Here is a 14,452-nt window from a genome sequence, read left to right as displayed (position 1 = left end):
GAAGAAATAGCACACAGAGGTTAAATAACCTGCCTGAGGTCACGCAGCTTAAAAGTGATTTGCCAGTTTGGGTGTAGGAGGAAAGTTAAAAGTTTCCTCCAGAGTTTTCCAGGCATTTTACAAAAGGCAAAATGGGGGTAATCCAGTGAACAAGAAGGGCAAGTTCCCTGTATTTTGCTGAGGCTTCATTTTTATCCTCAAGGTGAGAGAGAGAGCAGGTTAGCGGCAGGTTAGTGGACGCATCACAGACTGGCACCTGGCACCTGGCAACAGTCTTGTTCTCTGGGCTTTTAAAGGACGCTGAAACCACTGGCAGTTTCTGGTAGGTTTCACAGCTCAAGCCTCATCCACACTTTCAGGTTTACGAATTGCTCTTACCGGCTTGGCCCCTCTCGGCATTTGAGAGTTTGACCCCTGGATTAACGTGTGAGCTCAAGTCTTCCAGTACAAGGTTGGGAACAGTGTACAAGGTAGCTGTCAGCCATCGCATCGCGGTGAGGGGGCCGCCGAGGCTGACCGGATGGGGAGGGTTGCGGCCGGGGCCTGACTCTGCGGCCTCCCCTCCCCGCTGTCCTCTCCGCCTCGGGCCCAGGCAGCTCACGGGCCCCCGGTGCCCTCCTCCGCAGGTGTCCATCCGGCTGGACGGCGAGAACAAGGCCGTGGAGTACAGCGCCGTTGGCGCCATGAAGGACGCCGTCAGGGTGGTCTTCCGGGGCCCCCGGGTCCACGACCTCTTCGACCGGGACTGGCACAAGGTGGCCCTGAGTGTGCAGGCCCAGCACGCCTCCCTGTACGTCGACTGCGCGCTGGTGCAGACGCTGCCCCTCGAGGAGCGGGAGAACATCGACATCCAGGGCAAGACGGCGATCGGCAAGCGCCTCTACGACAGCGTGCCTGTTGACGTGAGTTCCGGGGTCACGGGGTCACCTCAGCGCAGGGGCCTCAGGAGCCGGGTGCCCCCACGCCTGCCTGTATCACTCGGGCCGCCTTAGGAGGGAGGGCCCTGGCCCAGAACACTGCCAGGTCCCGTCATTCACTCGTTCAGTGAGCTAGCCACTTGCTCATTTAGCGTATATGCCGAGCACCTCCTGTGTGCCGGGCACGGTGCTCTGTGCTGGGAATGTGGCTCATGTGTCTCCATATCACACTCACACTCGTCAGGCGGAGTCACGTCCGACTCTTGTGTGACCCCATGGACTGTGGCCCGCCAGGCTCCTCTGTCCATGGGATTCTCCAGGCAAGAATACTGGAGTGGGTCGCCATGCCCTCCTCCAGGGGATCTTCCCGACCCGGGGATTAAACCCACGTCTTCTGTGTCCCCTGCGTTGCAGGCAGATTCTTTACTGCTGAGCCACGTCTACCCATAAGGGTAGGCAAATCGATGGGTAGTAGTTACATAGTTTCCTTTACATTTAAATAGACTCTTTTCCCTTCTCTGATTGTGGGAAATTAGGAAAATATAGCCAAGTATGTGGGAAATAAGTAAAAAGCATCCCCATTCAACTATCCCGGGATGTTCACCGGGAATGATTCAGTAGCTGGAAAGAGCTGTCCTCCATCTTCATTCCATCATTCTTCTTTGTTTTTCCTCCTCCTTTTCTCTCTTTTCCTTCTTCCTTTAATGTATTTTCTCCTCTAGAGGTGCATTCCGACACCTACACACACACACACGCACGCACGCACGCACGCACGCACGCACGCACGCGCGCGCGCACCGTCTTCAAACTAAAGTCACTCTATCCTTCTGACCGGAAGTGTCCCCCGCTTGCCAAGGGGTGAACGAATCATGATCTGGGATAGCTAGCTCTTCCCAAAGCCATCTCTTTTTTTCCCCCATGTATTTGCATTTCTGTGATCGAACGTAGCGTTGTTGGATGTGTGCTGGATGTTTTGAAATGTATGTACAACACAGTCACATACTGTTTTTTTCCTCTCAAAATTGTGTGTCTAAGCTTTTATTCCTTTTAGCTGCTTTGTAATACTGTGTTTTCGTGTACATTTTGCTTTTTTGTTCTCCTGTTGGTGGGTATTTAGGTTGCCTTGGTGTTTTACCATCATAACCAACAGGTCTTGGGTTTTGAATATGCTGGTAGCTCTTTAGATGTGCTTTCTTGGGGAAAATGGGGTAATAGAGCCCTTTATATTAAGGGCACAGTGGGATTGAAGACAGTGATAGAAGCAGATTTGTGATATGAAAAAAAGTTCAGTTAAGACACTGTGGAGCTGCTGAAGAGTCGAAAAGGGGAACATGCTGAAGCTTTGGAGACTGTTGGTGACCGCGTCACAGCCTGGCCTATAGTGAGCGCAGCGGCATTGAGCGGGGAGAGGAGGGGCGTGCGAGGGCCTGGCTCACAGAAAGCAGGAGACACTGCTCCTAGCCTGTGCTCACTCGCTCCTTACATGCGAGGCTTGTACTTTTGGAAGGATGGGATGTTGGTAGATGACACTTTGGCTCCCTCTGACATTCAGCTCAGAGTCAGACCACCACACAGGACCCCAAGGAGGAAGTGGGCCGGATCCCTGAGTGGGGCCTGCCTGATACAAGGGGGGAGCCTGGGTTCTGAGCCCCCCAAACTCATCCTCTGACCTTGCTTCCCCTCCCAGTTTGACCTCCAGCGGGTCGTGATTTACTGCGACTCCCGGCACGCGGAACTGGAGACCTGCTGTGACATCCCCTCCGGTCCGGTGAGCAGAGACTCTGCCCGGGGGGTGGGGGGACAGGCCCTGACTTCCTCCCCGTGACCCCCTGGGGAGGCGGTGTCCAGGGTCTGGGAGCAGAATCAGGACATCCGCCATCAGAGGGAGGGAGCCTGGTGGTCATCACCAGGGGCTCCAGTTCCGGGTCGGGTGGGGCCTGGGTTGGGGGAGCAGGTCCCTCTGGCCTCAGTCAGCTGCCCCAGGGGCCCAGCTCTGGGTGGTGAGGGGCAGAGGCTGGCCGCATGTCCCTAGGAGAGAAGGGCCTTGGTGCTGCCAGTGCTCAGGGCTCATCAGCAGGACTGGGGAGGCAGCTCGGGGTCGGGAACAGCGGGCCGGCCCAGACTGCCTGCTGTGCCTGGACCCTCTGTGCGGTTCTGCCTGTCCTGGGTCCTCCCCACCTCCGCCTCCGCCCAGGCGCCTCCTCTCCACTCTCTTTGCCGAGGACCCATCCCGAGGATGCTTCGGTAGTCCTGCCTTGTGGGGCTAAAAGCTAAAATCCCCATTCCGTGCTCGGCCGGCCCAGGTCCTGAGTACAGTGAGCACCCGGTCAGCGTGTCCTGTCTCAGGACGACCGTCGGGCACAGGCACCCAGAGGCGGTCGTTGTCAGAGGTGGGGCTGCAGGGTCAGATGAGCCTGGCGGTTGAGAGAGGAGAGGGAGGGAAGGGAGGAGGACAGATTAAATTAGGAGAGAGCAAAGGGAGGCAACGAGCGAGGGAGTGGAGGGGAAGGGAAGAAGTAAGTCATTATCCAGCATTTGGCTGGCTCCTGGTTTCCAGACTCTGAGCTCGATACTTCAGTTCAGTCCCACTAAACCCTTCTCACTGCATTATGATGGAAATGCCCTTGTCCCCATTTTGCGGAGGTTAACACTGAGGCTCAGAGTTGTTAAGCGGTTCCCGTAGGCTGCTGAGAGGCCAGTGGAGGGGCTGAGCGAGACCCGTTGGCTCATCTGACTCCATGCCCTTCTGACTCCGAGGTCTCGGGGTGCCAGGACCTACAGTCAGATACTTGCCTGTCCTGCTCAGGCTCCGGCCTCCTCAGGATTCCCAGCTCCCCTTTGCCTGGACAGGGAAGCACTCCAGGGTGCGGGACAAGAAGCCACGTTCTGACCACTGTGCTTCCTCCCAGTGTCAGGTGACCGTGCTGACGGAACCCTCCCCGCCGCCCCAGCCGCCTCCCACCTCCGGCAGTGAGCAGATCGGGTTTTTGAAGACCATCAACTGCTCCTGCCCACCTGGAGAAAAGGTACACAGTCCACCCTCAGCCGCAGGCCTGGGGCCCCAGAGCTCAGTGGGCCCAGAGCTCACAGAACTAGCGGTGGAGCTGGGAATTTCCCATCGTGCACGTGGGCTGCCAGGGCAGGATGACCCCGGGCTCCAGGCAACTCTCGGGTCTGGGAACCATCCTTTCTCCTGGGACTTCCTCCGGATCTCTGTGGGCCTTGGGAGGGGAGCCCCTCAGACCCCACTGGGATGAACATTTTCCTGAAGTTAATGATGTCTTCCCAAAGTTTCTCTGCCTCCTGGTGTCCTCTTCAACTCCTGTGCAACTAAACAGCCAGATTTGCTTTGAGAATAAGTGTCAGCAGGGCAGCGGCAGAGGGTTCAGGTGGCTCTGTGGGGTCCATCCTCATCCCTCTGTGCTCTGTTGGCCATGCTGTGTAATCTAAATGTATGTAGGAATGGAGTTTAGCGCTTCTTGTTTTAAAACCCAGTGCGTTTCTGACTAGCACCACCACCTCCTGTTTGTCTGGATGAAATGTCTCCTTGGATGCCTGGGGCCTTCATCTGTTGTTTTTCTGTAGACCAGCGGCCTTCTTAATAAGAAAAAAATTTCCACTGTCGGAGCAGAACAAATAACACCAGGATGACAAATTGGAGCTGGTCTCCACGAGGCTCTGCTTTAGGCTCTGGCCCTCCATCTCCAGTGTTCGGCATAGCCATCGCTCTGTCTACCCCTCCCAGCTCGGGACTGGCACGCGGCGGGTGCCCCCCGACTTTACAGGGGTCTTGGGAGACAGGCCAGCATACAAAGTGGTGATTGAGGTTACTTGGAATAAACACACTGTAAGAATTTCCCAACAGATGTGTTTCATTAAGCCTGCCCGTCATGGCAGCCTCTCTTCCCTCCCACCTTCCCTCTCCTCTGTTCTCCCTCACTCTCGCCTTTCTTCTTTCCTCCCAGAGGGCCCCTCAGGAGCTCTCAGTCAGGTGGGGTGGTCAGACCATGGCCCTACCTGCTGGGAGACCTCGAGGAGCCACCCCAGTCTTGCTGTGAGCTGAAGCTTTCCTGGGGAGTCGGTGAAGTGGGGCGCCTCTGGCCTGGTGCTGGGTTCTGATTGGCAGAAGCCAGGCAGGGAGTCAGAGTGGGTGCCCACAGGGTGCCAGGCAGGGCTCTTCCTCTTCTACGGCGCCCTGGGCACGCTTAGGGCTTCAGGCCACAGACAACATGCTGATCATATTCTCACCCATCAATGTCATAACAAAAGCAACCATCCAAAGCCAAATCCTTTGGAGTCTTTGTTTTCCGTTAAAAACCCCAAATGAGAAGGGTAACTGCAGCAATGTGAGGTTTGGCGCACCGGCGTGCAGACTGTGCCAGGGAGGGCGGCCAGTGGGGCTCTGCCCAGGTCAGGGTTTCCCCGGAGCCCTGCCATGGCAGGGACCCCTGAGGGGAAGTCTGGAGTCAAGCAAGGTTCTGTCCTCTCTTAGCACCCACCTTCCCCGCCCCCAGCTCACAGACACCCGCTGGATGGCCACTGACCTCCTCGGCTCGGCCTCTGGATCCCCTGCCCCAGCTGTCTCTGCTCTGTGCGGCCCCTCAGCTCCAGTTGCCCTTCTTGCCTCATCTCACTCCACATTCCCCTCCCAGTCTCCAGGCAGGCAGGAGCATCCTGTCCCGTGGAGGGGGCAAGGTCCTCCTTGACTTCTGCAGTTTGCATGTGAAGGTTCTGCCTAGAACACCTTTTCCCCCTCCAGCCTTTTTATCTGGCTAATGCCTGCTCTTCTTTCAAGACATCCTCAGAAAATCCTTCTCTCATAATATTGTTGCCTGATTTTCCTCCTTCCTTCCACCTGTCCTCCCCTTCCCTCCTCCTCCCTTCCCCTCCTTTCGGCTCCCTCCCTCCTTGTATCCTTCCCTCCATTATTCACATCCATCCGTTCAGTTCAGTAATTATCTGTTCAGCACCTGCTATTTGCATGACACTATGACCCTTTTCTCTCCCTCTTCTTCCACCTACCGTGGCAGTTATCACCCTGGATGAAGACTGTCTGCTTGTCTCTACTTCCATAAGCTCGTATATTCTAGATGGCAAAGAATGCATCGTTTCATGTGTGTATTTTCAGCCACTGTATTAAATAATGATTGAGTTGGTGGGAAGGTGGGATCCAGGCAGGGTATGAAGCAATGGATGGAATGGATTATTGGGTGAGGCTCCCCAGAGTTTGAGGCTGGCATCTGTCGACTGATGGATGATCTCTCCACCAGTAGCTGTATTTGGAGGCCAGGTCCCAGCTCCCCATGCAGGTTGGCAGTTTGGGATCAGGAGCTCTCAGCTGCCGTGAACTCTGTCCAGCTTACTGATCAGCATGTGGCTTACCTAAGAGACTGGCTTACGAGCCTGTGCCTGGGATCGCCCACCGGTGAAGAGAGAAGGGGGAAATCAAGACAGAGCCTTACTTGTTTCTTTTGTCTTTCTTCCTTTAGGGTGAGAAGGGCTTCGATGGCCCCGTGGGACTCCCCGGCCCAAAGGTCAGTACTGGAGCTTCAGATGAGTCCTTTGAGCCTGAGGATCTTTTGATTTGCTCTCTTTGTAAGAAAGAAAAAAAAAGTAACCAAAACAGTGGTGTGTTAGTTTACTGTCCTGTGGGGTTTTTCTTCTGAGCTTGTTGAGATGGAAGAGCAGAGCAAGTGCCATGACGTTCAGAACCTTTGAGTCTCTTCACAGCTCAGAAGGCTCATCTCTCAGCTTGACAGTGGGAGCTAGAAGGAGGTGGAACTCGCACGCCCAGGCTCAGCTCCTGTTCCAGCAGCCTCAGTTCTCTGTGGTCAGCTAACCTTTCATCCATCCTTTCAGGCCCTATATTCCAGAAACTTTGGGGGTTGGGTTTTAAACAGTCTGTTTAGCACCTGCGATCTGTTTGTTTAAATTGGTTGGAATTATTTTTGTGCTCATTTTCCAAGCTCATCAATTGCTCAAAGCCAGGTGTCTCCCCGGGGGCTCCCCCTTCCTCATTCAGGGACCTGCCTCTTCTCTCTCCACCACTGCCCAGGTTCACAGCATTTATGGGGCAGGACGGGGCTGTCATCTCCCATCACGGTTTTAGTCTCAGGAAGCTGAGACCTGGAAATATGTGAATTGCCTCTGGGGGTGGGTCATACAGTGGCTGAGGGCAGAGGTCAGTGTGGCCCAGTGACCATCACCTGGTCTGGTGTCAGAGGGGCTGAGTGTAAGTGTGGAGACACAGGGGTGCCTCCCTTCCCTCCTCCCTACCTCACTTTCCCCCTCCCCCTTTCGTTCCCTCTCCTCCTCCCTCACCTGCATGGATGATGTTCATATTTAGCGAACCACCGTGGAGCGCCTGCTAAGGTCCCTTTTCCCTTCTTCCTTCCTCTGTGTATCTCCGTCACTTCCCCTCCTTTCACCCTGCTCCCCTCTGCCCCCAGTCTCCTAGAATGGAGAGGACACACACAGACACACGTGGGCGTGCACACACACACACAGACACACATGGGTGTGTACACATGTCCACGCACACACACACACCACACATGGGTGTGCACTCACACACAGACACACATGGGCATGCACGCACACACACACACACGGGCGTGCATGCACGCGTGCACACACACACGGGCGTGCATGCACGTGTGCACACACACACTCAAGCAGCTCTGAGATCCAGGGTGCCCGGTGTTCTTTGCAAAGATGGGAGTGAGGGTTTCTGCTCGGGTACCCCCAGGCTGTAACCTTGTCTCCTCGGCTGTCAGATGAAAGAAGGGAGCAGAGCCATCTGAGGGTGTGAGCCTCTAAGTAGAAAATGTTTGTCTGAAGCAGCGACTGTTCACAGAGCAACCTTGCCAGGGCTGTGATGGAACAGAGCCGGGGTGTGCGGGCGGCAGAGCCCACCCCCCGGCCCTGGGAAAGAAGGCAAGGTGCAAGGGAGGGATTCCAAGGAGAGAAGAGGCCCCGCTGCCTGCAGGGGAGCCTGGCTGTCCCGTGGCTGGTCAGCTGTCCTGGCCCTTCATCTGTGTCCCAGCCTGTCCACAGTTAGGAGGCTGCGTGAACACTTGTGAGTCCCTTGGCTCCGTTTACCTAGAGGTCACTCAGGTCATGTCCACAGGTGTGGCCTGGTGGACCCAGGTGCCCAGGCCCTCTCTGGGTGCGAGGATGTACCTGTGGGTGACAGGGAGCCGGGTCCCCAGGACTCAGAGGCAGCAGGAAGAGGCATGGCTGGGCGATGGGAGAGTGGGTGGGGGAGCGGGGTCAGAGGGGCCCTGAAGCTGCTGGGGGGCTCCAGGATGCCTGGGGCCCCCGCCCGAGCTGGGTCCGGTAGGATGCATGGAATCTCCCATTCCCGCTCCTGGCGACCAGCATGCGAGGCTTTCATCCAACTTGCTGTCTCAAGCTGCCCTGGGCTCCTGGAATTAGGAGGTTGGGGAAGTTATTCAGATGCTTCTCCCCTCTCCGGAGGTGGGAAGCCTAGCCTCATTGTGCAGTTGGCAGTGACAAAACCAGTCGCTTCCAGGAAATGGGGGCAAGGTGGGCCGTGGGCAGCTGGTATCGGGGAGCCTTGCCTGACCGGAGGACCTGACCTGCTGCTCTCTCTGGTTTCCACCCCTCAGGGAGACGTGGGAGCCACTGGGCCGGCGGGCGCTCCTGGACCCAAGGGAGAGAAAGGAGATACGGTGAGTGAAGGCCGCTCCACCATGGTTAGTGTTGGGGGGCCCCTCTCCACGGGCATGGGGGGCCTCCTGGCCACTCTGGCCCCACCCCGCACCACCCCACCCCCAGCCCCTGGAACCCTGTGCTCCAGAGCGCTGCATCCCCTAGCACCAATGGCACAGATTCAGAGCAGGTGGGCCCCAGCCACTGGCTTTGGCTGCAGCCTTCATGAGCTGCCTGACTGTGCGGTTAGTCTCTTAACCTCTGAAAATCTCATCTTACTCCGCTAGCAAAGTAAAGAAAGTAACAGCTTTGTCTATAAAATGCCTGGGCCGTGGCAGGTGGTCCGTGAATGAGAGGGGTATAGCCAGTTCCTTTTAGGTTCTGTCCTCAGGGGGTTCCCTGAAGATAAGACAGATGAGAAGAGTCGCTCTCCTAGATGAGTTAGCCTGGCAGATAGCACCCCTCACGTCATCATCTGAGAGCTCGTAGTTGTAACTGTACCACCTGCCCTTCTTCACCAGTGCTTTGTATGGGAATCCTCCTTACTTCTCAGAAGCACTTATTTTAAATTCTTATTGGAATATGGTTGATTTACAGTATCGGGTTGGTTTTTGGTGTACAGCAGAGCAAATCAGCCTTACGCATCCCTTCTCTTTTGGATTTCCTTCCCACTTAGGTGACCGCAGAGCATTGAATAGAGTTCCTTGTGCCATACAGTAGGTTCTCATTGGTTATCTATTTTAGACTTGGTATCAAGAGTGTATATATGCCAACCTCAATCTCCCAGTTGATCCCACCCCAGAACATAGTCTCTTCACTTCTCTGATGTGAAGGATACAGGATCTTCAGACTTGTATGATATGCTTGTTATCACGGAGCCTGCGTGTGTCAGAGGCGAGATTTGAACCTGTTTTCATCTGAGTCTTGTGGTCACCCGCTGAGCTGTGCCTTTCACCCGCACCGTGTACCTGCCTCCTGTAGGGGTAGGAAGCACCTGCTCTGTGCAGAACAACAGGGAAGTAGGAAGACCTGCTGGTGTAACAGTGTGCGTCATACTGTTTGACAGTATTCTTTCTCACTTAACCTTCAGATCAGTGTTACAAGGTGGGGGCTAGTGAAACACCCATCTTACTCATACACGGGGAAAAAAAGCAGAAACAGCCAGCAAGAGGTCTCAGATGTCAGATTTAACAGACAAAGCCTGCAAAGCAGGCACTAAATCATATCCAAAGAACTAAAGGAAACTTCTGAAGGAAATGGAGGGGAGTGTTGTGACAATATCTCATCAAATACAGAATGTAAGAAGTATAACAGATTTGAACTGGCTGAAGAAAGAGCCAGAATTCTTGAAAATAAATCAGCGGAGATTACTTAAACTGAAGATCAGAGAGAAAAAATAATGAATAGAAATGAAGAGCCTCAGAGAAATGTAGGGGCCCGTGAAGTCGATCAGTGGGCACATAATATGGTTACCAGGAGAAGAGCATAAAAAGTAATCAGAGAAATCATGTCTGAAGATATCCTAAACTTGATGAAGCATAGTCATCTACACACTCAGAAAGCCTCAGGAACTCCAGTCAAGAAATGCAAAAGGAGATCCATCCTTAGAAACATCATAGTATCAATTTGTTGTTCAGTCACTAAGTCATGTCCAGCTCTTTGCAACCCAATGGACTGCAGCACACCAGGCTTCCCTCTCCTTCACCGTCTCTCAGAGTTTGCTCAAACTCATGTCCATTGAGTTGGTGATGCCATCCAGCCGTCTCATCCTCTGTCGTCCCCTTCTCCTCCTGCCCTCAATCTTTCCCAGCATCAGGGTCTTTTCCAGTGAGTCAGCTCTTCACATCAGGTGGCCAAAGTATTGGAGCTTCAACTTCAGCATCAGTCATTCAATGGATATTCAGGGTTGATTTCCTTCAGGATTGACTGCTTTGATCTTGCAATCCAAGGGACTCTCAAGAGTCTACTCAAGAACCATAATTCAAAAGCATCAGTTATTCAGTGCTCAGCCCTCTTTATGGTCCAACTCTCACATCCATACATGACTACTGGAAAAACCATAGCTTTGACTCTATGGACCTTTATTGGCAAAGTGATGTCTCTGTTTTTTAATACGCTGTCTAGGAGTCTTCCAAAGAGCAAGCATCTTTCAGTTCCATGACTGCAGTTACCGTCTGCAGTGATTTTGGAGCCCAAGAAAACAATATCAATAAAAAATGCTAAAAGATAAAAAATGGGAAAGCAGCGGAAGAAAAATGAGTTATGAGGTGGAAGGAAAGCCCAATAACATCATCAGCTGACTCATCACCAAAAATAATTGAGGTCAGAATGTAGGGGGATGACAACTTCAAAGTAATAATTATGGCAATGTATCACTGGGTACTTAACAAGTATTTGTTAACGACAGTAGCTCTAAAAGGGGGGAGATAGAATAGGTCACATAGCAGTATGTTTCTCAATCTCACTGGAAGTAAGTTAGAATAAGTCTGAGGTTGATCTTGAAAAGTTAAGACATATATGGTAAACTTCAAACAACCTCCAAGAAAAGTAATTTAAAAGTATAGAGTGAAAATATCCTTAAAGAGGTTAAAATACTGCAGTAAAAAACGTACTCATGTAGTACAGAAAAGATTAATAAAGAAGGAAAACAAGGAACAAAGTCAGGAGGCATAGAAAACAGAAAGTTAGATGGCGTATGTAAATCTGCCTGTATCAAAGCCAGCACTGCCTGTAAATGGATTATACAAACTAATTTAAAAAGCAGAGATTTTTCAGACTGGACATAAAAGCAAGATCCAGCCGTGTTGTGTCTAGAGGAGACAAACTTTAGATTCAAATACATAAACAGGTTGAAAATGAAACTGTGGCCAATACACATTCTGCAAGTTGAAAACATTAAAAATTGGGGTGACTGTAGCCATACCAGAGAGTAGGCTTTAAAATGTTAATAGAAACAAAGGGGAGCATTTTATCATGATAAAAATGTTGATCCTTCAGAAACATGCAATGATTATCAACATGTGTGCACCTAAGAACAGAACCCCTAAATACGTGAAGTCAGTACTGAGAATTGAGGTGAGAGATAAACAAGTCATCACCAAGGATTAGAGATGGCAGTGCTCCGCTTGCAGTAACGGGTGCGCAGCGGGGAGTGTGGAGGAATGGAGCCCTCGAGGATGCTGCAGCTGCTTTGAAAAACCATCTGGCGCCCCTTAAAGGGTTAAACACGAAATTGCCGCAAGACCCAGCAGTTCCGCTCCTTGGTATACAGCCAAGAGAAATGAAAACACGTGTTTGTACAAAACTTTGTCCACGGATTTTCATAGCGGCGTTATTCATCATAACCAAACAGCAGAAACAACCCAAGTGTTCATCACCTGACGAACGGATAAATAAAATGTGTCATAGCCATGCAATGTCATATTGTTCTGCAGTAGAATGAGGTTTGATGCAGGCCATACGGGGAGTGAACCTTGAAAACACTTTGCTAAGAAAACACTGGCTATGAAACCGGTCATAAAAGCCTGGATATTGTGTGATTTCCTTTATATAATATGTCTAGAATAGGCAAACCTACAGAGACAGGACGGAGAAGGCAATGGCACCCCTCTCCAGTACTCTTGCCTGGAAAATCCCATGGACGGAGGAGCCTGGTGGGCTGCAGTCCATGGGGTTGCTAGGAGTCAGACACAACTGAGCGACTTCACTTTCACTTTTCACTTTCATGCATTGGAGAAGGAAATGGCAACCCACTCCAGTGTTCTTGCCTGGAGAATCCCAGGGACAGGGGAGCCTGGTGGGCTGCCGTCTGTGGGGTAGCACAGAGTCGGACACGACTGAAGTGACTTAGCAGTACAGAGACAGGAAACAGACTGATTGTTCCCAGAGCAGAGGGTGAGGGAAAAGGGGAGCGAAAACTATGGGTATAGGGTTCTTTAGGGGGTGATGAAACGTTCTAAAATTGATTGTGGTGATGTTGCACAAGTCTATAGAAGTACTAAATTGAATTTTAAATAGCTGAATTATGTGCTGTGTGGATTATATCTTGGGCTTCCCTGGTGGCTCAGTGGTAAAGAATCTGCCCGCCAGTGCAGGAGACTCAGGTTTGATCTCTGGGTCGGGAAGATCCCCTGGAGAAGGAAATGGCAACCCACTGCAGTCTTCTTGCCTGGAGAATCCCATGGACAGAGGAGCCTGGTGGGTTATAGTCCATGGGGTCACAAAGAGTTGGATGTGACTTAGCGACTAAACAGCAACAGATTACATCTCTAAAAAGCTGATGTGGAAAAAAGAATGCTACCATCATGTTGAGTCATTGGGAAAATGAAATAAAACTCATGAGAATCAACACTCAGGGAATGATAGATGACTTTTAGAGGTTCTTCGGCAGAGCTTATGAGAAAGCAGCCAGCTGTTCGAATCCCGGTGTGCTCACCATGTGTGACGCCATGACATGGAGATGCTCTGTAGCAAACCTCTGCCTCTGCTTTCCTCTTCCAGGGCAGAGGACCTTTCGTGCAAGGAGAAAAGGGTGAAAAGGTAAGCACCTCCCCATTGTCTCACTCCTCCAGGGGCCATGGAGGTGGCCCAGGACCAGGATGAGGGCCTTGGGTTCAGGAGAGGTGTGTGTGCTGTGATGCTGCTGGTAAGAATTGGGTGGGAGGGAAGAGGTCTCCCTGCTGAGTGCCTCAGTGTGAAGTGCAAGGAGGGAAAGGCTTGTCTAGGTCCTGGATACTCCACAGTGCCCAAGAGCACAGGGTGCTTCATGGAGCTCCTGGTAAGTGGGATATGGAGCTGCAGATGTGGTTTGAGGACCAGCATGCTGGGCATTCAGTATCAAAACCTGTCCAGGCTTGTTTGCAGTGATGGGAAGGACAGTCTGTGCATGATCAGACATGCTGAGAAAGTTCAAATAGCAGGTACCAGTAGGAGGGGGGAGACCAGAGGGGTTTGGGGAATTGCCAGGAGATCGTTGCAGAAGCACAAAAGGAAGGTGAGAAGGGACAGAGTGGCAGGCGGCAGCAGCAGGACAGACGGAGGGACAGAGGCCTGTGATGTGCTCCCCAGCTGCTGCACCTTCTCTAACCTTCATCCGTTGTGGCAATGATGCACACACTCGACAGCTCCTGGGAAAGAGGGGGATGCTTTCTTGAAGTGTCCGCCTAGAAGAAGCAATAAAACACAGTCACTAAAAATGCCATCTTCTACTCACACCAGTGATCAAAGCTACATCTCCTGTTTCTCAGGAGAATAGCCACAAGACTTTGCAACATACATTCATGTTGATTATTTTCTCAGAGTCTGAGCACTTGCAGACTCGGGACGCTGAGCACTGGACCCTGGGGGGCTCACATCAACCTCTTGCGTAGGGTTGATGATGTAAAGCAGGTGCCACTCTGTCAAGTTACTATGGAAACAGAGCTCTCACATGCCCAGCCCATTTTCTCTGTAGAGTACTTTTTATTTCGTTCGTTCAGGTCTAGAGATTTACTCTCGGGAGATAAATGGAGGTTGTGCATAAGTACAGAGCCACACGTTTCCTGCAGCGAAATCTATAAGCCAGTCTGGAAACAACTGTTGCTCTGTCGACAACTACAACACTGTAGAATGCGTCTTTGTTGTGCAGGTCCGTAACACGATGGCACAGCTCCGTAATGCGAAAACACTTATGGATGCATAGTCCCATCTAGAAGGATAATTCATGACCCAGAAAATGAAGATAATATTTTGTTAATTTTTAAAACACGTTGCAAAATATCTGTGCAGTGTGAGTCATGCATTGTGTGTGTGCATGTGCGTGTGTGGAAGAGAGACAGATTAATTCTGGAAGCAAATCCCCATTGTTAACCTCTGGTTGTCTG

General features: G+C 52.0%; 1 protein-coding gene across 1 annotated transcript in view; it reads left to right on the top strand.

The window, feature by feature from the left end:
* The window catches only part of COL22A1 (collagen type XXII alpha 1 chain), a 224,960-nt gene that overhangs the window by 61,000 nt on the left and 149,508 nt on the right, over nt 1-14,452 (top strand). Inside the window, exons 7-12 of the mRNA XM_018058603.1 lie at nt 627-902; nt 2,605-2,685; nt 3,827-3,943; nt 6,407-6,451; nt 8,549-8,611; nt 13,092-13,130. Of these exons, the coding sequence (XP_017914092.1) occupies nt 627-902; nt 2,605-2,685; nt 3,827-3,943; nt 6,407-6,451; nt 8,549-8,611; nt 13,092-13,130 (621 nt within the window). The remainder of the gene's footprint in view (nt 1-626; nt 903-2,604; nt 2,686-3,826; nt 3,944-6,406; nt 6,452-8,548; nt 8,612-13,091; nt 13,131-14,452) is intronic.

This window comes from Capra hircus, chromosome 14, assembly GCF_001704415.2.
Source record: "Capra hircus breed San Clemente chromosome 14, ASM170441v1, whole genome shotgun sequence".
NCBI classification, from domain to species: Eukaryota; Metazoa; Chordata; class Mammalia; order Artiodactyla; family Bovidae; genus Capra; species Capra hircus.
This window is presented reverse-complemented; position numbering and strand designations above follow the sequence as displayed.